This window comes from Erpetoichthys calabaricus, chromosome 1, assembly GCF_900747795.2.
Source record: "Erpetoichthys calabaricus chromosome 1, fErpCal1.3, whole genome shotgun sequence".
Lineage (NCBI taxonomy): Eukaryota > Metazoa > Chordata > Cladistia > Polypteriformes > Polypteridae > Erpetoichthys > Erpetoichthys calabaricus.
The window spans coordinates 276,872,183-276,894,769 of NC_041394.2; the positions used below are offsets into that span (position 1 = coordinate 276,872,183).

The 22,587-nt window shown below is 39.8% G+C and overlaps 1 protein-coding gene across 2 annotated transcripts in view; it reads left to right on the plus strand.

Annotated features, from left to right (window-relative positions):
• tymp (thymidine phosphorylase) overlaps window positions 1–22,587 on the plus strand; it is a 50,812-nt gene that overhangs the window by 23,055 nt on the left and 5,170 nt on the right. For both annotated transcript variants that reach the window (XM_028815354.2, XM_028815344.2), the window contains exons 5-9: window positions 3,064–3,193; window positions 10,380–10,498; window positions 13,895–14,057; window positions 14,537–14,764; window positions 18,381–18,521. In XM_028815354.2, coding sequence (XP_028671187.1) covers window positions 3,064–3,193; window positions 10,380–10,498; window positions 13,895–14,057; window positions 14,537–14,764; window positions 18,381–18,521 — 781 coding nt within the window. The remainder of the gene's footprint in view (window positions 1–3,063; window positions 3,194–10,379; window positions 10,499–13,894; window positions 14,058–14,536; window positions 14,765–18,380; window positions 18,522–22,587) is intronic.

Consider the following 22,587-nt stretch of genomic DNA (forward strand, 5'->3'; position numbering starts at 1 on the left):
TTGTCTTTATCAGTACATTTAGATGACAAAAGACGCTGGCGGAGAGGTGAGAAAGGTTTTAAGAAGCGATTTAAGGTGGGCCGGATATACGAGTTTTTTCGTAGGCTCTGGAAATTCTAGTGTTAAGGCTTGTATTGAGATAGTAGCTGAGCACATGGCTTGTTATGCATGAAAATGATCCACACAGTCCACAGTGATCACTGTTATATGTCCAGTGGCAGTACTCATAATATTCTCATTAGGGTTAGTAAATGTACTCATCAAATGAAAATACCATTTGAAATTAATGACGAGACACCTTTCTGTGTCTCTTCATTAATTTCCAAATCAAAACCCTCCTTCTCACTCGATTCTTTGCTTCCCAAGTCCTGCACCTCAGATATTGCTGGTTTTATTTCTCACATTAAAATGACTTTAGACTTTAAACCACTGGCTTTCCAATTCAGTCGCTCTTCTCTGTACCTTTTCTAGCGCTGTTATGTTCTTCTTGTACCTTGGAGACCAGAACTGCACACAGTATTCCAAATGAGGCCTCACCAGTGCATTATAAAGGTTGAGCATAACCTCCTTGGACTTGTACTCCACACATCATGCTATTTAACGTAACATTCTTAATGGCTTCTGTCTGGAAGTTGATAGTGTTGGTCCACTACAACTCCTAAATCCTTCATTTATATTGTGATGTGTGGGTCACAGACTTGCATTAGAGAGAAGAAGGTGAGACCATGTTTCTGAAAAAAATCTGCTTTATTGTTGTCAAGACAGGAACATTCTCAAAGCACTTATCCATGTGGGAGGTGTCACTTCAGTACACACTTACACAGCAAGCAATATTGACGTTATCACTTGTCCTGCATTAACTCCCTTCTTCAGATTAGAAAAAACAGATAGCCTCCTTCACCAAGCAAGTCCATCCAGGAGGAGAGACAACAGAAAAGTGAGCACATGGCCAGATTAGTGGCCTGTATTAAACATTCCCTGCATCACCCATCATGCAACAGATACTTTACACGGTAAGCTTGCAAACTTGCAGTTGTGATTGCCGCAGACAACCAGCTTCTGCCTGTTTCAGCGCACAGCACAGTTGGTGGGGGGAGGTTATCGAATGCTTGTTTGTTTGGTGATGCCAGGATGTCAAAAATCTCACAATATATATTAAAAATAGCAACGGCCCTAGCATTGACCCTTGTGGAACACCACTCTTAACATCGGCCAGTTCTGATGAGGTTCCTCGCACCATCACCCTCTGCTTCCTGTGTCTGAGCCAATTCTGCACCCATCTACAAACATCACCCTGAACTCCAGCTTCTTTTAGTTTGATGCCCAACCTCTTACCTCTTGTGTGTCACCTAATCAAATGCTTTCTGAGAGTCAAGATAAAGAATATCATATGCTCCACTCTAGTTATATCCTTTTGTTGCTTCCTCATAGAATTCCAGCATGTTATTTAAACACGACCTGGGTCCCAGCCATTGAGAAATGGCAGATGTGGCTTTTCCATATGGTAAATTGTGGTACTGTTGTGACAAGCATCTTAAAGCAAAGTGTTGCAGCCAGGTCAATAGCAAAATATGTTAGTGTTAAGATATAAAAATATTTTTGTAAGTAACTCCTAAATGGAATATAATAGAAACTACTAGGACAGACTGGTGAAATTTGCTTAGTTTTGACAAATTTGAGGGTTCTAGAATCAACCTGAATGTAAAAATGTTGAAACTGTTATTGAAGCTGTCACACCTGATAATAAACCAAAGAGGAAACATAAAAGCAGCTCTAATTTGATGCAAAGCTCCCTAAAATAGAAAAAGCTGTGAGGCTTCATTAATATAAAAAGATGCACAAAAACCGCAGCTCACTGTGGCATGGGTGGTCCTAGAGCAGTTGGAATACCCTAAACAGTTTTACAATGGACCTCAGAAATATGTTGTGTTTAAATATGGAGACAGACTATAGAACAATGAAACTTCATCAGTGAGTTTTTACTGACGGTGTTCACAGGCCTCCCAGATGAAGCCAGCCGTGCATTGGGCACATCTTATTGGAAGAACTCAGGAATAAACTATGATTCTGCTGGAACTCTGGCAACAGCTTAATGAGTAACTACAAAACAAGCTAGTAAATCTTTAAATATAAGAAGCAAACTTTAACATGGTTTATGAAGAACAGAGAAATGACACCAATTTGGTCAATAGTTGAAAAATATTTAAGCTGAACACCCTGGTGGTGAAATTGAGGGTCCCCGATGGGTATTACTGCACTCAATACTCTTGTATTATGGAATAAAGGTTTGGAAGTTATGATTGTTGACTAGAAGCTGAAAAAAAAATTGATTTTGAAAAAGAAGCTGAAAAAAAATATATATAGCTGATTTTGAAATCTGGCCTGATGAGAAACTGCTTGTAAAAAGAAGGCAAAATCTTGCACTCATCAATGTTTCAACTGTATATGTAAAAGATAGATAGACGTTTTATTACAGTAAGCGTTACACTAGAAGTAATAAACCACATACAGGACTGGATGTGTCAAGAGTGGATCCAAACATCAGACTCTTCTTACTTATTTACTGTTTACAGAAAGATGGTGGCGACACTTGAGTTTGTATTACTGTGTTAATAAAAATAGCCTGATCATCATCCTGTTTGAGAATTTAGTGGCAACTCTGGGTTTACAGTGCTTGAACAGAAGAAGGGATTCAAGAATTGCATGCAGAGTTTTCGTCATCCTTTCTAAGCTCTAATAATTGGTGAGAATACTGTTTGGCTTCTTGAATGCCCCAGTTGTACTCCAGTGTGACACAGAGGGATGCCCATTAGATCAGCAAGAAGAGAAATGTGTGCTATTCAGTCTGGGTATTTAGCAACAGGATTATCCTCAGCAAAACAAGGATACCGTGGTCTCAAAATACAAACATAAAGGACTGTGAAGCAGTGCCTAATCATACAGAATTCCTAGTTTCTTTCATATTAAAAGTAATGATAAAATTGCATAATTCTTTAGAAATGAAGAAATTCACAAAGCTATTTTGTTTGGCCTGATAAAAATAAACTTTGCTGTTTACCTTAGGTTAAAAAAATTCTACAAGATGTTGGGTGCTGTATAATTGGACAGACTGAGGACCTGGTACCTGCTGATATGGTCTTGTATGCCGTAAGGAATGCCACTGCCACCATTGACAGCCTGCCTTTAATCACAGGTACTGTTAACATGAAAAGATGCAAATGAAAAACAATTAAACAATTGGAAAAGCTATTTAAGACAAGAAATTGTGTGGTCTGCAAACAAAATGAATGAATAATCACTAATATACGACTAGGAATTCACTGAGCTCATTGTTTTCAAAAATAAAAATTTTGCAGTGTGCTGATTTAAATGTGCAAGTCTAAGATGCAGGTAAATAATTTCAAAGACAATATTTGTTTTTATAGAATAACCAAAATAAGGGGTCTTGAAGTTAGGGTAAAAGTTCTGGTCTTATATTCAGAAGCAAAATTGTTTTTTCATTCATGCAATGGTACAAATCACTCCAAAAAATAATATATACTGCCATATACAGTATGTGTGTTTAAAGGTGCAGCAATATGATTGGCTATTTGGAGTAGCAGGTGTTAACAAGCAGATGTGCCTCATGAGATGGCCCCTGAATGTCTGAACTCGAACCACTCTTATGATGTGGTAGTCTCACTGGACAAGATGCAAAAATTATATGCTTGGAGACAACTATGAATGAATTTGCCTTAAATGTGGGTTGGATCAATTAGATGGTTGATTGATGCCACATTTCTAGTCTAATCCATCGCTTAATGAAGATGAAGCTGAAAGTGGGGAGGGTGATTGAAACGGCAGAGTAGTGCTATTGGCATCATCGTCTGTCTAATGGCAAGCACTTGGTTAAGATGAATAAACTGTTGTGATAGTTTGAGGTCTCCGTGACCCCTTGAACCCTTAAACTAGACGTCAGACACCAGGTAAAAGTCCAAATATGAATATTTATTAGGACAATAAAGTGCACAAAGCACCCTCCTCTCCACAATACTCAATAATAATAAATCAATACACAATAATCAATCCTCCACACTCCCAGACGCGTTGCCACCCTTCCACCCAGCTCAGCTCGACGTCTGGGATTTCCCATAGTCCTTTTATATTCCCTGACCCGGAAGTGTTTCCCATCCTACAGTCCATGTGATTTCTTATCACTTCCGGGTCAGATAAAAAGTCCTTTTCTTCAACCCGGAACTTGCCTACGACGAACTTCCGGGTTATAGGGCACAAACTCCTCTCTGGGCCTCCCTGCAGCGTCATCTGTTGGCCCCTGTGATATCCAGCAGGGCTGTAAAGGAAAACTCCATCATCCATGATTCCCTGCTGGTATTCGGGGCACTTCCATGCAGCAGGGACAGCTCCATCTGGCGGCCTGGGGGTGTTGGCCAGGGTGACAGGCCGGCCATATCCCACAGTATTCCCCCCCCAGCGAAGAACCAAGGTTCAAAGCGGCCTGCCCCGCGAGGGACGTCCTCCTCCAGGAGGGCCCATGGGTCGGGCCATGGCTACGTCGTCGAGACTCCTCGGAGAGCCTAGGGGGAATGTTGTATTGGAAATCCCTCTGATCCCCCGTCCTCCGAGGACAACTTCGCCATAAGTGGCCCGGCCGGCAGCAGTCGTAGCATAGCCGCCGTCCTCCCGTTTGTAACCCTCTGCGTGACTGGAAACACCTTGGGAACTCCGTCAACTCCTCCCCTTTCTCCGCCAAGGGAGGTTTTATAGCCGCCTCAGTATTCTCCGCCCTTCTCTCTACTGTGTCAGGAGACCCGTATTTTATTTTGGGGATCTCCTGCTTTCTCTGGGGCTTGTGCTCAGCTTGAGGCTCTCTATGGAGAAAAGAGAGCCTCTTTGCTGTTTGCACGCCCATTGTTCTATGCAATTTAGGAGGCGGCGTCATTAGTACCACATCGCTCCGAGTAACAGCACTTTCCAGCTGCCCCGGTTTGATTGGCACTTCCTCCGCCCCTCTAGTACCTAGTGACAACTCCCTCATCACTTTATCAGGAGACTCCCGGTTCTCTTTTAGGATCTCCTTTTTAATCTGGGGCTTTTCCACAGTTTGGATCTCTCTATTAGTAAAAGAGAGCCCTTTTTCTGTCTGAATGCCCATCATTTTTACCTTAATTAGGGGCGGCATCTTCAGCCCCGCATCACCCCGAGAGACAGCACTTTTCAGCTGCTCCGGTTTGACTGGCGCTTTCTCCGCCCCTTCTGTCATCACACCACAATCTCTTGTAGGGCTCGCAGTGGTTTGGCACCCGCTACTTATCAAATGCGGGCCCGTTTCACACTGCGTCCCTATTTCATTATATACGGTACTGGCATTTCCTACTTGTACCGCCAAATCATATAACACGGGACGCTCTCTACCAAACCGCCGTAGGTATTCATCCAGCTTTTTTAACGGCGCTTCAGCTGCTGCTCCCAACTCTCCAACAATCTTCTGTATTGTTGCCACAATCTGTAAGAAACTGTGCACGGGCTGAAGCAACTTCTCCAGCTCGTGCACGTCCAAAAAGTTATTTAATTCAGCCGGAGGTATGCTCAGGAGATCACTAGCCTTACCCTCCAGCTGGGAGCCAATGAGCACGCCCGCTCCTGGCACGTGCTCTGACGGGTTCTGCAAGGGAGCCTGGGATTTGGAGTTTTCGGAGGTCCGCAGTGCCGCTTTTGGCTGACTGCGGTCTGTCTGTCTCAATTTATCGACAGATCGCTCAGTCATTTCCCGGACCACCTTACCTTTTTGTAGGGAGAGTGGTGCTTCGCTCGCCTCCCCTTTCCTTTTCAGAAAAACCAAGTCCGTCTTTTCCGGGGTGAAGGCAAAAACATCAGGACGCGTACCGTCTGTTTCCCCCACTCTTTCCGGGGTGGTCACGTGCCCTTTTCCAGCACCCGACATGCGGAAGTCCTTTTTATTTTCAGGCAGTGATGCGCGTACACCATCGTCTTCAGGAGGTTTTCCTGCCTTCCGCAGAGTCTCCGGGTGGACACCTGGGAGGTATGTGCACGGGACAAAATGGGTTATTTTAAAATGGTTTTCAAATGCTTCCGCGGCACATACCTCTTTGAAGTCATCCTCCTCCGGATGTTTCTCCCGAGACGCGTAACCGCTCCATGGCTCGTCTTGAGCATAGGCCATATTAAACATAGGACCTCCACTTGGGCTGCCACTCTGCTTAAGTTTTTTCTTCCCCATGACGTTCTTGGAAATGGAAGGTTTTGGCGACGTTGCAGTGTGTCTGAACGTTGTCTTCTCAGGGTTCTGTCCACAGTAAAATTTATTTAAATTCAGGTCCTCTGCCAAATCCGATGGCCAGAGACTCCTGCCGACTACGCCAACTGTGATAGTTTGAGGTCTCCGTGACCCCTTGAACCCTTAAACTAGACGTCAGACACCAGGTAAAAGTCCAAATATGAATATTTATTAGGACAATAAAGTGCACAAAGCACCCTCCTCTCCACAATACTCAATAATAATAAATCAATACACAATAATCAATCCTCCACACTCCCAGACGCGTTGCCACCCTTCCACCCAGCTCAGCTCGACGTCTGGGATTTCCCATAGTCCTTTTATATTCCCTGACCCGGAAGTGTTTCCCATCCTACAGTCCATGTGATTTCTTATCACTTCCGGGTCAGATAAAAAGTCCTTTTCTTCAACCCGGAACTTGCCTACGACGAACTTCCGGGTTATAGGGCACAAACTCCTCTCTGGGCCTCCCTGCAGCGTCATCTGTTGGCCCCTGTGATATCCAGCAGGGCTGTAAAGGAAAACTCCATCGTCCATGATTCCCTGCTGGTATTCGGGGCACTTCCATGCAGCAGGGACAGCTCCATCTGGCGGCCTGGGGGTGTTGGCCAGGGTGACAGGCCAGCCATATCCCACACTGTCTATGGCTCAAAAGTCTCCCCAAAACATCCCTGGTAAACATATAAATGTGTGTTGTATGTGGAGAATACATTAAATATGTTAAAACTAAATATCTTGCAGCAAGGAAAAAGCATTCTGTAAAAGCAGATTATACTTCAGAGACATCACTGGGCTGGTGGTAATGTATTGTTGCCAGCTGTATGCAGTCGGACTGAACGCAAAATTAAAATAATTGTCAGCTATGTGAAAAGATGAACTCTCGAATGTGCATTCAAGCTACATGGTGTGCTGTCACACCCAGTTAAAAGTAGGTGAGAAGAACTCCCACTAAGTGAGGTGTTTTGTTGTTGATAATGAAAAGCCACAGAAGATGCAAATTTCTGTAGTCCATCCATTATCCAACCCGCTATATCCTAACACGGTCATGGGGGTCTGCTGGAGCCAATCCTAGCCAACACAGGGAACAAGGCAGGAACAAACCCCGGGCAGGGTGCCAGCTCACCGCAGGGCACACACACCCACATACCAAGCACACACTAGGGAGTAAATGTACCAAACAACTCTGATGCCAGCAGACCCCTGGGGCATATGTGAGGCTGCACAGCATCCAAGCTGCCTGCTTGTCAAAATGAACAACTAAAATAAGTTTAATTACAGTCCAACTAACATGCCATTCCAGGGTGTATAAAAATCACATGAATGAAATACAGTAATCCCTCCTCCATCGCGGGGGTTGCTTTCCAGAGCCACCCGCGAAATAAGAAAATCCGCGAAGTAGGATTTTTATATTGTCATGCTTGGGTCACAGATTTGCGCAGAAACACAGGAGGTTGTAGAGAGACAGGAACGTTATTCAAACACTGCAAACAAACATTTGTCTCTTTTTCAAAAGTTTAAACTGTGCTCCATGACAAGACAGAGATGACAGTTCCGTCTCACAATTAAAAGAATGCAAACATATCTTCCTCTTCAAAGGAGTGCGCGTCAGGAGCAGTGCATGTCAGAGAGATATGGAAAAGCAAACAAATCAATAGGGCTGTTTGGCTTTTAAGTATGCGAAGCACTGCAGCACAAAGCTGTTGAAGGCGGCAGCTCACACCCCCTCCGTCAGGAGCAGAGAGAGAGAGAGAGAGACAGAGAAAAACAAACAATCGAAAATCAATACGTGTCCTTCGAGCTTTTAAGTATGCGAAGCACCGTGCAGCATGTCGCTTCACGAAGCAGCTGCACAGAAGGTAGCAACGTGAAGATAATCTTTCAGCATTTTTAGACGAGCGTCCGTATCGTCTAGGTGTGCGAACAGCCCCCTGCTCACACCCCCTACGTCAGGATCAGAGAAAGTCAGCGCAAGAGAGACAGAAAGAAAAGTAAGTTGGGTAGCTTCTCAGCCATCTGCCAATAGCGTCCCTTGTATGAAATCAACTGGGCAAACCAACTGAGGAAGCATGTACCAGAAATTAAAAGACCCATTGTCCGCAGAAATCCACGAACCAGCAAAAAATCTGCGATATATATTTAAATATGCTTACATATAAAATCCGCGATAGAGTGAAGCCGCGAAAGGCGAAAGACACCCATTTGAAAATGTTACCATTGCCTTAACAAAGTCAATAAATCTTGCTAGCCATCAATGTGTTACTTCACTCATGTTTTCGGTTGTACCCTAAATATTTAAAGTGCATGGACAAGAGGAAATTGGGTGTAAGCTTTTATAAAGAAATCTTTGTGCCATTTCTTTTTCAACTACTGAGGCATGCAGTGTGGCATAGTGGGGGTAAGGCTTTGGACTTGAAGCCCTGAGTTTGTGGGTTCAATTCCTGTTACTGACTCCGTGTGACCATGAGCAAGTCACATGACATGCCTGTGCTCCAATTGGAAAACCAAAAGAAATGTGACCAATTGTCTCATAAATGTTGTGAGTCACCTTGGATTAAGGTGTCAGCCAAATAAGTAAATGTACCAAGACTTTAGCAAGTTGTCTGCTCCCTAGCCATGTATTCTCGTGCTGATAATCACGTCTGGGGCCACAAGACTAATTAGGAGCTCAATCTGAATGCCTAACCTTGAGCAAAGATTCACAAAACAAAGACTAAAACTGTTTTTGTTTGTAAATGAGTAACAAGTTTGGAAAAGTAGCTTTTGTATGCATGAAAACTGAAGAAACAAAATGTGAGAAACTGTTTTCATATACTTACTGTAAATTAATAGGTAGGTCTTATTAAAAATGTTGTTCTTGTGGGATTTTGGTATAATATGATGTGGGGTGATATATTGATTATCATAATTTAGGTTTGGAACATCTGATAAAAAATGGATCTATTTATCAACTGTTATATTGGCATATTTAATATTTGCTTTGCTTAATTAAAAAGATGCATTTGTGTGTATTCTCTCTTTTATTGTTATGGACCAAGTTAACACTGGTCTGATACACAATTAGTTAAATATTCATAAATGAGAGTCAGTTTTAGAGTAGTGAAACAATAACCTTCAAATTAAAAAAAAAATAAATAAATGTGGTCTTCTTTTTTTTTTTTTGAATTACAAAGTAACTTGTAATTTCTATTGTTTTTTTGAAAGTGCCCACTCAATAAAGCAAATATGAAAAATAAAATTAACATATAAAGTAAAATTTAAAATGCAAACATAATGGAATCTACATTAGATAGATAGATAGAACTTTATTTGTACCCTGGTAAAATTTACATTTTTACAGAAGCTAAAAAAATATTATAGCAAACAACAACAACCTCCAACACATATCCAAATACTACAAGAATTTCAAGAAAAAAGAAAGAAAGGTACTGACGTGACCGTCACAGCCACCGTGAGGCATTATGCAGACGTATTGCTGTTGGTATAAAGGAGCCCCAGTAATGTTTCTTGACACAAGTCTGCTGAATAATTCTTTGGCTGAAAGTCCTCAGTATTGGTGTGTCAGAGAGGATGTGTAGCATTGTTCATAATGGCACTTCTGTTTTCAGTCTCTTCTTCGCTGTGACCTCTGGGGTTCCTGAGTACATCCTGTAACTGAGCTTGCCCTTTTAATTAGCTTGTTGATTTGGTGGGCGTCTCTTGAAGTGATGTTCCCAGTCCAGCACACCACAATGTAGAAAATCACACTGGCCATCACAGAGTTATACACAATGTGAAGGATGTCACTTCCCTCATTAAAAAAACTCCGTTTCCTAATGAAGAAGTGTCTGCTCTCCCCTTTCTTAAACAGTTCATTTGTGTTCCAAGACAGAGTAAAGAGAAAACTAGACAGGACTGCTGCTTGTGGTACTCCAGTGTTGCTCACATCCACAGTCTCACAAACTGTGGTCTGCCTGACATGCTTCTGAAATGATTTTTGGACTGTCTATCTATTACAGTATATACTCTCAAAATTAGTGCTGACAATTTTATTAAAGCATCCATAGTTTGGAATGTCCTTGGATAACTTACTATCATAATTTTATAGGATCAATTATTTCAAAAAAGGCAGCAGAGTCGCTTTCAGCTCTGGTCATCGATGTGAAGTATGGGAAGGCAGCTTTCTACAAGGATATTAGCAGTGCCAGAGAGTTGGCACAGTCTCTGGTAAGTAGACTCTGTGAACCCATCCTTCTATTCAATTTTAAACTTGTGAAATCTCACTGTAGGGTTGTGGGAAGATGAAGTCTTCACTCTATTGAGGTTTGGACAGAGATTAGCCATCAGCCGCAATGATATCCACCTGCATTCACATTGTGCTGGTAAAGTGTACTATAAACATAAAATCACCAGAAAGAATCTTGAATTGCGCATAAAATACTTTTCTCAAACTTAAGTAATCAAATTCAATGAGTGAGCAGTAGAAGCCTTTCCTGGTAAAATGTGTAAAAGAACAGATTACCTGTTAAAAGTAATGATAGACATGAAAACATGAGGTTAGTGTCAGGAGTGAATGCCAGTCTGGGGCCTTACAAGATGTTCAATGCAAAATAAATTAATATAATGATTATTTTCAAAGTGTTAGAAAATTATTTGACACTAATTCATTAGTCATTTCACATTCTTTACTTTAGTTTTGAAGGAGACAACAGATTTACTAAATCATATTACTGGGATTAACTCCTTTGCTCCTATTCATATGTAAATGCAGGTTTGCAACAGAGCACAGCCAATCCCATCAGCACCGAATGCAAGGTAGGAATGAACCCCAGATGGAGTGGCAGTCCATTATAAGGCACACAGGCAAATCTGAATGTCTACAGTATATGTGTACGATAATGACCCTATAAACATCACCCTTTTGGTTGTGTATTTTTTATATTTTTGCAGTCTGTATTAATAAAGATCATAACAATATAACTTGTATGGAGGCTGATATGCTGAAGCCTATACCAATAAATCATGTGAAAGAAAAAATTAACTGCTTGCAAGTTACTAAGGGTTAAAAAACTGACAAAGCTGTTTTGCTATAACGGCAGGTTATTCATTCAGGTGTGTGTCATAAGACAGGGTGGAGTAAGCTGACCAAGGACAACTTCCTTTTCCAGAACGCATCCGTTAGACACAGGAAAGATGACTTTTCCTTCTTTAGGGCCTCATCTGCAACGTACACAAAACAGAAGCAGCTGGCTGATTTGTGCAATTTAAGTTGAAATGCTTAGATAAATGATATTATTCTTGTTGATAAGTAAGGGGAAGGGAGGAAAGATATTAAAAGCTGATCGAAAAAGGGAAACTTTGCTCTTCTGCTTTGCAAAGCATGAACCCTATGTACTCATCTGTGACTGAATAAAAGCTAATTGATTGAACTACTCCTGTCTTCCTCGGGGATCTTCTTCCACAATCAACAACACAATTTTTTTAACATAATGACAGCAGTCAGTCAGTTAAGAGAGTTCTAAGGGCCTGTGACTGTTCAAAAACACTGCAACAGAATTTTATTTGTATTTGTTGGCAAGTTATTGAAAATTCTTCTAAGAGAATACTGTAATTTGCTTAGGATTTAGAAACTAATGTTTTGTGTTTTTGCCAAAAGTAGCAATCCACACACAATTTACATTATATTTCCCCCTTCTCTTTTACTCAGAATAGGTCAGCCCAGCCCACGCAAACTTGAATTCTAGAGTGATAGTCGGGATTCGACACACTTGCTAATCAACGTTAGAGGAATGTTTGTTTTGCTTAAAATGAAATATCGAAGCCCAACTTCTGGGTGTCAGAAAAGGAGAGAATAACAAGAAATGCTTGAAAGAGAGAAGAAAGTGTGACATCTGATTACCCAATTGTCCTCAAAGAAAGGTCAATTTACTAATGTTTGTCCATTCTCCAAACATGGTGCAAACAAACTAGTTTACCGGATTATTCAATCTAACCCAACAACCAAAAGATCAAAGAAATCCAGTTAAAGGGTGGTTCAAAAAAGCTGATTATTAGTAAGTGATCCACAAAGAATGAGGTGTATCACAGAAAATAAAAAGACCCCTTTCTGTTTATAAACATTTTAATGCTAAATACTGTATCTGTTTAATAAGAGGGTCTGTGAGCTAACGTTGTTAATGCACCTCAGTAAATACATTTATCAAATTTTGCACTGAACTTTAAATGCCTTTACAACGTGTGAGGTAATACACAGATTCATACTGTGACCAGCAGGGTGCACCACTTATCCCCTGAAACTCGAGACACAATACCATCCTAGGTTGAAAAAGAACGTTTTATTTGATCAAACCTTATCGACCCTCCAAATCCTTTTCCACAACAGTATAAGGCAATATGTTCTCTTGTCTCCTTCCACATCTCCCACATAGTCTCATCCACTCTCCTCCCGACTCTGACTACTCATGCAGGAAACTCGGCTTCTTTTATATTGGACCTGATAGTACTTCCTATACCACAGCATTGCACTGCAGTCAGGCGGAAGCCCTTTAAAGAGGGTATAACAATCCCCTGCAGGTCCCCCTTGTGTCACCCAAGACCCTGACAGGGCTGTTCCATGGGACTGCAATTCCCAGCCTGTTCTTCAGGTATCCATATGGGTGTACAACCAGTGGGATGCTGCCATCTTGTGCACTAGGGGAAGACATAGTGTAGTTCCCGGGAGCAGTCAACTTCTATCCTTACAAGCCGGCCTCTTGTCCTGACAAGGAACCTGCCTCCATCCTGTTCGGGGCGCCAGACCATCCAATATAGCACTCACAATACATCTCCCCACCACTGCACATGACTCAGCATACATATAAGTATCATTGCTACCCAGTGGTGATGAGCACAGATGAGTACGCAGGTGGTCATGGATGCAAACTGTAATGCAGCAGCGATCATATTATCCTGAAATAAAGCTGGGCAGGATAAATCATTGACAGTGAAATGTCGTAGGTTTGCTTAACTCTGCATTCCATGAACCCCTGGAACCATTGTGCTACAGTTTTTAAGCTTGGGAATGTTCAAGAAGGGAGGTAGAGATTTCTGGGGCAAACGACAGTGGAAAATGACTGGAAACACTGGAATACTGTGGCTAGTTTCAGTATAACTGTGACTTTACAAGGCACTTTCTATGGGCATAACATCAGAAATGTGATTCTTCTGCAAGTGAATCATTTATTATTAAATAAACGTGCCCATTATCAGGCTTAACTCTCATTCGGTGTATGTATCAGTCTTTCCATCTTGGTGGTTGTTACAGTATTATTTATGATGTTGTTGTGAAGTTGCAACAGTGCAATATTCTACTTTATTATGTCGTCTTATTATTATTATTGTAATAATCTTTATGGTGAAACCTAAATATAATATGTCTAATATGTTTTTGCTCACCTAGCCATCAGTTTCTGACTGAAGACAAGACTTGGCTGTACAGATGATTCTCTTTACTTTAGTGTACCTGAATGGGATTTTTATGGCTGTTATATTTACATATGGGTAATCAGGGATACATTTCATTTTCTGCACTGCTATATCTCTGTCAGCTTGCTCTCTTAAAAAGATACATGCTATATTTTGTAGGTGACTGCTGGCAGTAAATTGGGAATACGCACTGGAGCTGTCCTTAGCAAGATGAATAATCCTATTGGGCATTGCATTGGCAACTCCTTGGAAGTAATAGAAGCAATTGAATACTTAAAAGGTAGAGGCTCTGCAGACCTGAGGGAGCTTGTTGAGAGTCTTGGTAAGTGCATGAACAACACATCCCACCTTTGGAAAACATTAAAGAGTAGCAGTTGTTTGGAAATATCTAAGGGGTCTCAGCTTTTAGTACGAATAACAGTTATCACCAATTATATCTTAAACTCCTGGCAAAAGGTGTTCTCCCTTTACCCATGTCTGATTTTAAAGCTGTGATCTACAGTGGCCTTGTTGGCTGGATTGTTGGTCATTCAGAAAAGATGCCATGGGTGCTCTTTACAAGCAGGAGAGACGAAGTGACTTTGATAAAAGCTCCAAAGTCATATAAAATCTTGTTTTTTCTTGTTAAGCAGGCATCATAAGTGATTTTTTTCGAAGATCTTAATAAAATTACTATAGTGCAGGAAAGTATTATGTGAATCTCAATGTTCTCCCTTTGAGTGATAACGTAATATAAAATAAATGTGATTTGCACAAAGGGTTTCCCTTGTTTACATCTTTTAATGTATTTCAATTCCTTAGGTGGTTACCTGCTTTGGCTCTGTGGAATGGCAAACACAATAGATTGTGGGAAGGAGTTAATTGTCAATACTCTGAAAAATGGGCAGGCTCTTGACAAATTCCAGGCCATGTTAGAAGCCCAGGGAGTTGAACAAAACACTGCCCGTTTCCTTTGTAAAGGAGAACCGGATTACTTTACAGTTTTTAGGCGAGCCCAGCATCATGCTGAACTTAAGACAGAAAAGGAAGGTAAGGTGTTCTATATATCTCTGTGTTTAACAAATTATCTTTTATGATTTTTAGTTTTTGTGCAATGAATATAACTGAGAGAAGTGTCAATGTTCAAAATATACCTGCAGTGTATAGCAGTAACGTCACTTACGATAATCTTACTCTAAATATTCTAGGTTTTATACAAATAAGGGGGAGACAAGCTTAGATACAAGGAGGGAGAATTTTTTATTGAATGCTTCCTCTATTTTTATTGTTATTTTTGTAGCAAGAATCCCCTGTTGTAGTGGAGTATTCTTTAAACTCATCATGATTATTTATCTGGCTGTGAGTTTGAAAGTGTGAAGTACTGACAGTGAGGATGCACACAGGGGACATTGGTGTTAATAGTGAGATTAAGTAGTTAAGTTGTTTAGCAAACATTGTCTTACTAGAGTACACAAAAATAAGATTGTCCCCTCATTCCATGAAATAACACTGCTCACATGAGAGAGACATTGTTGTCACACTCAATAATTCTATAAAGTCATAGAATGGCTGAGGGAACTGAGAAGGCTCAGGTCAATCAAATAATATAGTTATAAAGTTGCACTTAGCATTAGTGACAAAATGACGTGTCTGCAGAATAGTCCTTTGAATGATTTGGAATAAAAAACCCTGGTCATTATGGAAAAATGTAGTTAATTTTTTAAATTAAACAAAACACTACTTTACAAAAATCAAAAGGCAATAATAAAGTTGGGATGGCACGGTGGCGCAGTGGTAGCGCAGCTGCCTCACAGTTAGGAGACCCGGGTTTGCTTCCCGGGTCCTCCCTGCGTGGAGTTTGCATGTTCTCCCCGTGTCTGCGTGGGTTTCCTCCGGGTGCTCCGGTTTTCTTCCCACAGTCCAAAGACATGCAGGTTAAGTGCATTGGCGATCCAAAATTGTCCCTAGTGTGTGTGTGTGCGCCCTGCCCAGGGTTTGTTCCTGCCTTGTGCCCTTTGTTGGCTGAGATTGGCTCCAGCAGACCCCAGTGACCCTGTGTTAGGATATAGCGGGTTGAACAATGACTGACTAAATAATAAAGTTCAGAGAAAAATCAGAAACAAATTCAACATGTTATGTTTAGAGATTTTAAATATTTGTGTTTGTTCCTGGGTGGATTCTGACAAATGTATGTCTCTCTGACGGTTCTGATACTCTAGGATTTCAAATCTCACATCTTAGACGTATTTAATATGTTGAAATTTTGTATATGTCTTTTCGTGATGCCATTTTGATTTTGGCTGAGCACTGCCATGTATTAGTTACTTCCAGTTTCACAGAACTTCTCGATGTGTGTTTGTTCATGACGTCATCATTAGCAATGGCATAAAGGTTGACCTGAGCAGTTCTGGGTTGTCCAAGTTTAGGGATAGAACTCTGTAGTTAGTAACTTTTAAAACATACATTTTGTTTCTGTGGTTATCAAACCTTGCTCTGACTTTTGACTTTGATTCCTGCTTCATGGTTTGGCCTTGATGCCTCTTTGTTCTGACTTTTAGTTTGTACAGAGTACAGGTAAACAAATTTAGGAAGGTAGGGTAGGTTCCATTATCAAAGTTTCTCATTTGAATTAGTTAAAGAAATGTTTTAATACTAATTTTGAGTATTTTTTTAGGTACAGTTACTTAAGGAATTTAAATATATTAATCTCTAAAATGCCAATATTTGAGCATATTCAGTATATTAAATGCTGCCATCTTAATGCTATGTGGATAATGTTGCCATATTTCTTAAGCTATAAAAGAGGACACAAAAATAATGAGCAACTGTAAATCCCCTTTGGAGTTTTTCTCCATACGATAGAGGTTCCCCCTTGGTTTCTCTCGGTGTAAATGACCCCTTGGAGTTTTACTCCATATAAGAGTGGGGTATTGGCATTTGTAATTACGTGAGCAATGAACAGTGCGCCGCTGGAGAACCCCTGAACTTTTGCTAAGAATTAAAAAAAAAAAAAACAAGGACATGAATGGAAACTGCAGTGTGAAAAATCTGGACAAACTGAAACTGGCGTAAAATGTCCCAAGATGTAAATTAGAATTTCAGTTTGTTATACGTTTTGTAGAAAACCTTGCTCCATTCAGTTCTTTAGCCCTTACTGCTGTCTGGAAGTAAAGCACTTTTTCCACCATCTCCCACTCGCAGATGGCTGCTGAATTACTCAATAAAGATTTGTTTGGTCTTTTTATAGATCATTTACCTGAACCTAATTGTTAGATTAATGAGGTAAGTTACATAAATAACCGGACTGGGCTTGGGGCTTTCCAGGAAAACCGTCTGGAGGTCGGCCGAACATGAATCATAGAACTATATCCTCTCCTACACGCCCTCTCAAACCGCCAACTGGCTAGGTATATCCTGTGAATAGCCCAGTCAGCATTTGCACAACAATTGCTACAAGAGTTGCCGCTATAATGTCGGGTGAAAAAATGGAACAGCGAATCAACATCAAACTTCTCGCAAAATTCAGCAAAACGGCCACAGAAACTTATGATAAGATAAAAATGGTGTATGGTGATAAGAGTTTGTCTCGCACACAAGTTTTTGAGTGGCACAAACTTGTCAAGGAAGCCAAGTAAATGTGGAAGATGGGCTGGGTGGGTGCTTCACCAAGACAACGCTCCCACACACAACGCTTTTTCCGTAAAGCAGTTTTTGACTGACAAAAACATTCCTGTCCTCGATCATCCTCCCTATTCACTGGATTTAGCTTGTAGGAAATAGCCCGGACACAGACAGACAGACTTCATTTTAAAGTCCCAACACACCTTTATTCACACAATGCACAAAGTCCAAATATGCACAACCCAGTGCTACAGCACCAATCACCCCAATAGTCTCACAGTTCACAATGCCTTCAGGCCGCCTCCTACTCTCACTCTCACTCTCACTCTCACTCTCACTCTCAGACCTCGTCCTCTTCCACCCGACTCCAGCCTTGAATGAAGGGAGGCGGCCCCTTTTATAGTCACCCGGATGTGCTCCAGGTGGTTCCCGGCAATCTTCCCCTGACACGCCCCTGTGTGCCGGAAGTGCCTGCTGCCTTTCTGGAAGCACTCCGTGTGCCTCTTTTCTTCTTCCCCCCAGCACTTCCTGGTGTGGCGGAAGTGCTGGGGTCCCGAGTCCTCCAGGCATGGTCCGAAGGAGGCATGAGCTTTCCTCCTGTCCTTCTGGGCGTACCGGCTGGGTACCACCCCCAGCCGCCTGCCACAAGCTCCATGTGATTTTTTTACTTGTTCCTGAAATTCAAAAGTGACACATTTTTCTTGAATGGATGAACTGAAGACAGAAATGGCAAGCCTGTTGAAGAGCCTCAAGCAAGAAGACTTCCAGCACTGTTTCAATCAATGGAAGATACGTATCAAGCAGTGTACAGATCGGAAGGGCGAGTATATAGAAGGTGACAATGTTTAGAATGCTGAATTTCATCAATAAATTTTTTTTTACCAGTCCAGCTAGTTTTGTGTCTCACCTCATAGATTATACTTTAATTTTATACCATACATTACTGATCTAAAACTGTTTACAATTCATTTTTTAAAATTGTTTCTTGCAAAATCATTACCATTATTTATATGCATGGCGTTTAATAAATCCTTGTTGTTCTAAGGGACTATACTGGAGATTAATGGCCTGACCTTGGCAGAGGTGATGTGTGAGCTGGGAGCTGGACGTACAAAAGTTGGCGAAGTGATCAACCACAGTGTTGGGGCCGAACTCTTAGTTAGTGTTGGTCAGCATGTGAAGAAAGGTAAGTGGGATGCCTTAAAGATGCAGTCCAAATCAGCTATTAGAGACTGTAACAACTTTACTCAAAGAATGAATTTTCCAGTTTGTGTTCCACAAGAGCTTTTGTGGGGAGATTGTTTTTGTTTTGTGGACACTACAAGCTGTTCAGATTCTAATGACTTTAAATATAAACCTGTGGTACATCTGGACACGTCTGACCTCATCTTACTGCCACCTACAACCCTGTTTATGACAACCCTGTGAAGCCAGAAGTTCTTATGTGTTTGGAGGGGATACAAATAAAGTATCATCACTCTGTGTCAAATTAGACTGTTCTGTCACAACTTTCCACCATGGTTTCACATTTCCAAAGTATTGTGAGCATGCATCCTTTTCTAACATGCTGCCTAACAGAGCCAGTTCTCAGGCAAAGGATTTACAGGCATGACAAGTTCTCATTTTCTACTTTTTTCATATAAAATGTGAGATATTAGACACACAAGCCTCTCCTCTGTTTGTTAGGTTCAAAACACATGTTTTCCTTATTCCTTGTCACTGCTTTTTATGTATTATACTCTTAGGTAAGTGCTTATTGATTATCAGCTCATAAAGCCCACCCCTATGACAGAGACAAAGTCAGATTTTGTCAGGTTTATTCAAGGACTTCTTGGACCGAGTTGCTGGGTATGACAGACTAGATGACGGAAGTTCATGGGAGTGCATCAGGACTGCCTCTGACTCGCTAAGATTATGTAAAGGAAGTCTACAACTGAAAGTCACAGGAAAAGTTGTGCAATGTGACAGGTCTTTAATTTTATTTAAAGCTGGTGTCAGTCACTTTTGATAGATAAGGGGGCAAAAAATAAATCTCTCTATTATAAAAGGAAATCCTGGGACGAGACTTTTTCAAAGACATAATTTCAAGTCCAGCAAGACGAGAGTTTTGCTAGGAGATTTTTTCAAGTCCCACACTCCTCTCAACCATATTCAACCACGCACACGGTCCACTCACATCTCATTCGTGTGAATGCTTTTGTCAGACACACTTCCTGCACTCTTTGCTCTTATAAATTTTTACGTTTTCCTCATTTTAAGTCATTTATGAAAAGTTCTCCGTTTCATCCTTTAAAGAAGATTTTATGGACAGTATTGTTATACATACAATCTATTAATTTCATTCGGAATAGTCCATTTCTGGACAATAATTCTATACGTTCTAGATGACACGTCAAGAAGCAAAGAAGAAAAGGCAGCGCGTCGAAAAGAGGCCAAAAAGCGTTGGAGGGAAAATGATTCAAAAAAGAACAATAAGTGCAAATTCAGAAAATAAGTAAAGTAATGGTACAAAATATAACAAGGAAAATCGGCAAACAGTTCAGTTATTAAACTATCGGGTGAGGCAAAATTAGCGATTTTAAACAGTTGAAATAATAAACAATGTGGGACAGGGCCAACTGATGCTCTTTTGAATTTCAAGATAAATGTACGCTCCAGAATAATAATGGAATACTACACTTATTATAAATTGATGCATACATTAGATTTATTTAAAAATGTGTGGGGAGGGGGGGTTAAAGGGGTGCTTTTTCTCAATTGATGATGGAGAACTAAAAATTAATGTATGAGACATTGTTTAAGTTTTATTTATTTATTTATTGTTTCTTGGATGATGTAAAATAGTTGAACTGATAGAATGGTGTAACATTATAATCCATCCATCCATTATCCAACCCGTTGTATCCTAACTACAGGGTCACGGGGGTCTGCTGGAGCCAATCCCAGCCAACACAGGGCGCAAGGCAGGAACAAACCCTGGGCAGGGCACACACACACACACACACCAAGCACACACTAGGGACAATTTAGGATCGCCAATGCACCTAACCTGCATGTCTTTGGACTGTGGGAGGAAACCAGAGCACCCGGAGGAAACCCATGCAGACACGGGGAGAACATGTAAACTCCACGCAAAGAGGACCCGGGAAGCGAACCCAGGTTTCCTAACTGTGAGGCAGTGACATTATAATACTTATGTTAAAGTTATGATTTGGGACATTTAAGTGCTTGTTTGATACAGGGGGTTTGAATTGTTAATTAGAAGAATGGAAAAGTTTTGGGGTCATTTCAAATTAATATAAGAAATAGTATGTCCTATATGGACTTAAATGGAATTGATTCTCATTTGATTAGGCAGCCTGTAAAAATATTGGTTTTATATGTTACCTTATATATATTATTTTGATTTATTGCTATTTGATCAATGAAGATCATTTTAAAATAAAAAATAAATAATCAGCCTGGACCAAGTGTAATTGAAAACCTAGCAGGTCCATACGGGGACAGAAATAAAAGACAAAGAGTAGAAGACAAAGTAGAATGTTGTAAAGAGGTTTAAAAACGTTGGTGCGGTACACATGCAGAACAGGTCAAAGATTATGAAAGTAGTAAAATTTGAAAGGCACAAAAAACTGATATATATACTGTATATATCTCTCTATTATAATAAAAAAATCCTGGGATGGGACTTTTTAGCCTGGGACGAGATGTGACTTTTTCAGAGAGATACTTTCATGTCCCGCGAAAAGAGATCGAATATACTGTATATACACAGGTGATATGACAGAAGTATGTAGATATTGTTTGGCTTTAAACTTTAAGTTGGAGACTTGTAGATCGTCTAATTCATATTGCCATCAGGGAAAAGTAGTGTTTCTTCCCAATTAAGAGGCGTATCTGGGAGAATTAAAAGATTTGTTGTTTGGTGTATGTTTTTACTGAAGTGTTACATTTAGAGATATCTCAAAAAGGATTTTAAGATATCTGGAAATGCATTTTAGATATCTCAAATTGAATTACAGATATCTAAAAATGCATCTATTTTAAGATATCTAAAAAGCATTTTAATGCTATGTCAAATAGATTTCAAAATATCTTAAAATGATGTGCTGTACAATTTGAAATATCTGAAATGCATTTTAAGATATCTTAAATACATTCCAAGATATCTTAAAATAACTTCTTGTGCATTTCAAGATATCTCAAATACATTTTAAGATATCTCAAAATCACTTCCTGTAAAATTTCCTATTCTTTCAATGGGGCTTCCTGTCTATTTTGAGATATCTCAAAATGTATTTGAGATATCTTGAAATGCACAGGAAATTATTTTAAGATATCTGAAAATCTATTTGAGATATCTTAAGATGTGCAGGAAGTTATGTTGAGATATCTGAAAATGCATTTCAGATATCTTAAAATGAGTGGGAAGTTATTTTAGGACATCTCAAAATATAATTAAGATATCTCAAAAAGCATTTAAGATAACTTAAAATTCACTGTTGTTTGAGATAGCTAAAATACATTTTTAGATATCTAAAATTAACTTCATGATAGCTTAAAATGGGTCTCTGCTCCATTTCAGATATCTAACAATGTATTTCAAGATATCTCAAACTGTATTTCAAGATATCTAAAATGCATTTTAAGATATCTTTAAAAGGACACTCAATTATTTCAAGATATCTCAATAGCATTTTCAGATATCTACAATACAATTTAAGATATCTGAAATACATTTCCAGATATCTCAAAACAGCTTCCTGTCCATTTCAAGATATCTGAAATACATTTTAAGATATCTTGTAATAAACAAGAAGTCCCATTGAAATGCATTTAAGATATCTTAAAATGCAAGAAAGGTCAATTTAAGATATCTGAAAATTAATTTGAGATATCTTGAAATGCAGACACAATTATTTTGAGATATTTGAAAGTGTATTTGAGATATCTTGAAGTGCATTTGAGATATCTCAAAATGTATTGCAGATATCTTAAAATGTGAAGGAAATTATTTTAAGATATCTCAAAGCAAGTTCCAGATATCTTAAAAAGTAAATTACATTTTAAGATATCTGAAATTCATTTTGAGATATCTCTAAATGTTAATTTGGCTTGTCATACAAACAGAATGAAAATGTTTAACTCAACAAATACCTCTAACGCAACATGAAACATAAATTTCTTTCAATTTATTACATTTTACTATTTTTTACTATGGTAATTACTATGGTTAATTACTTGCTGTAATG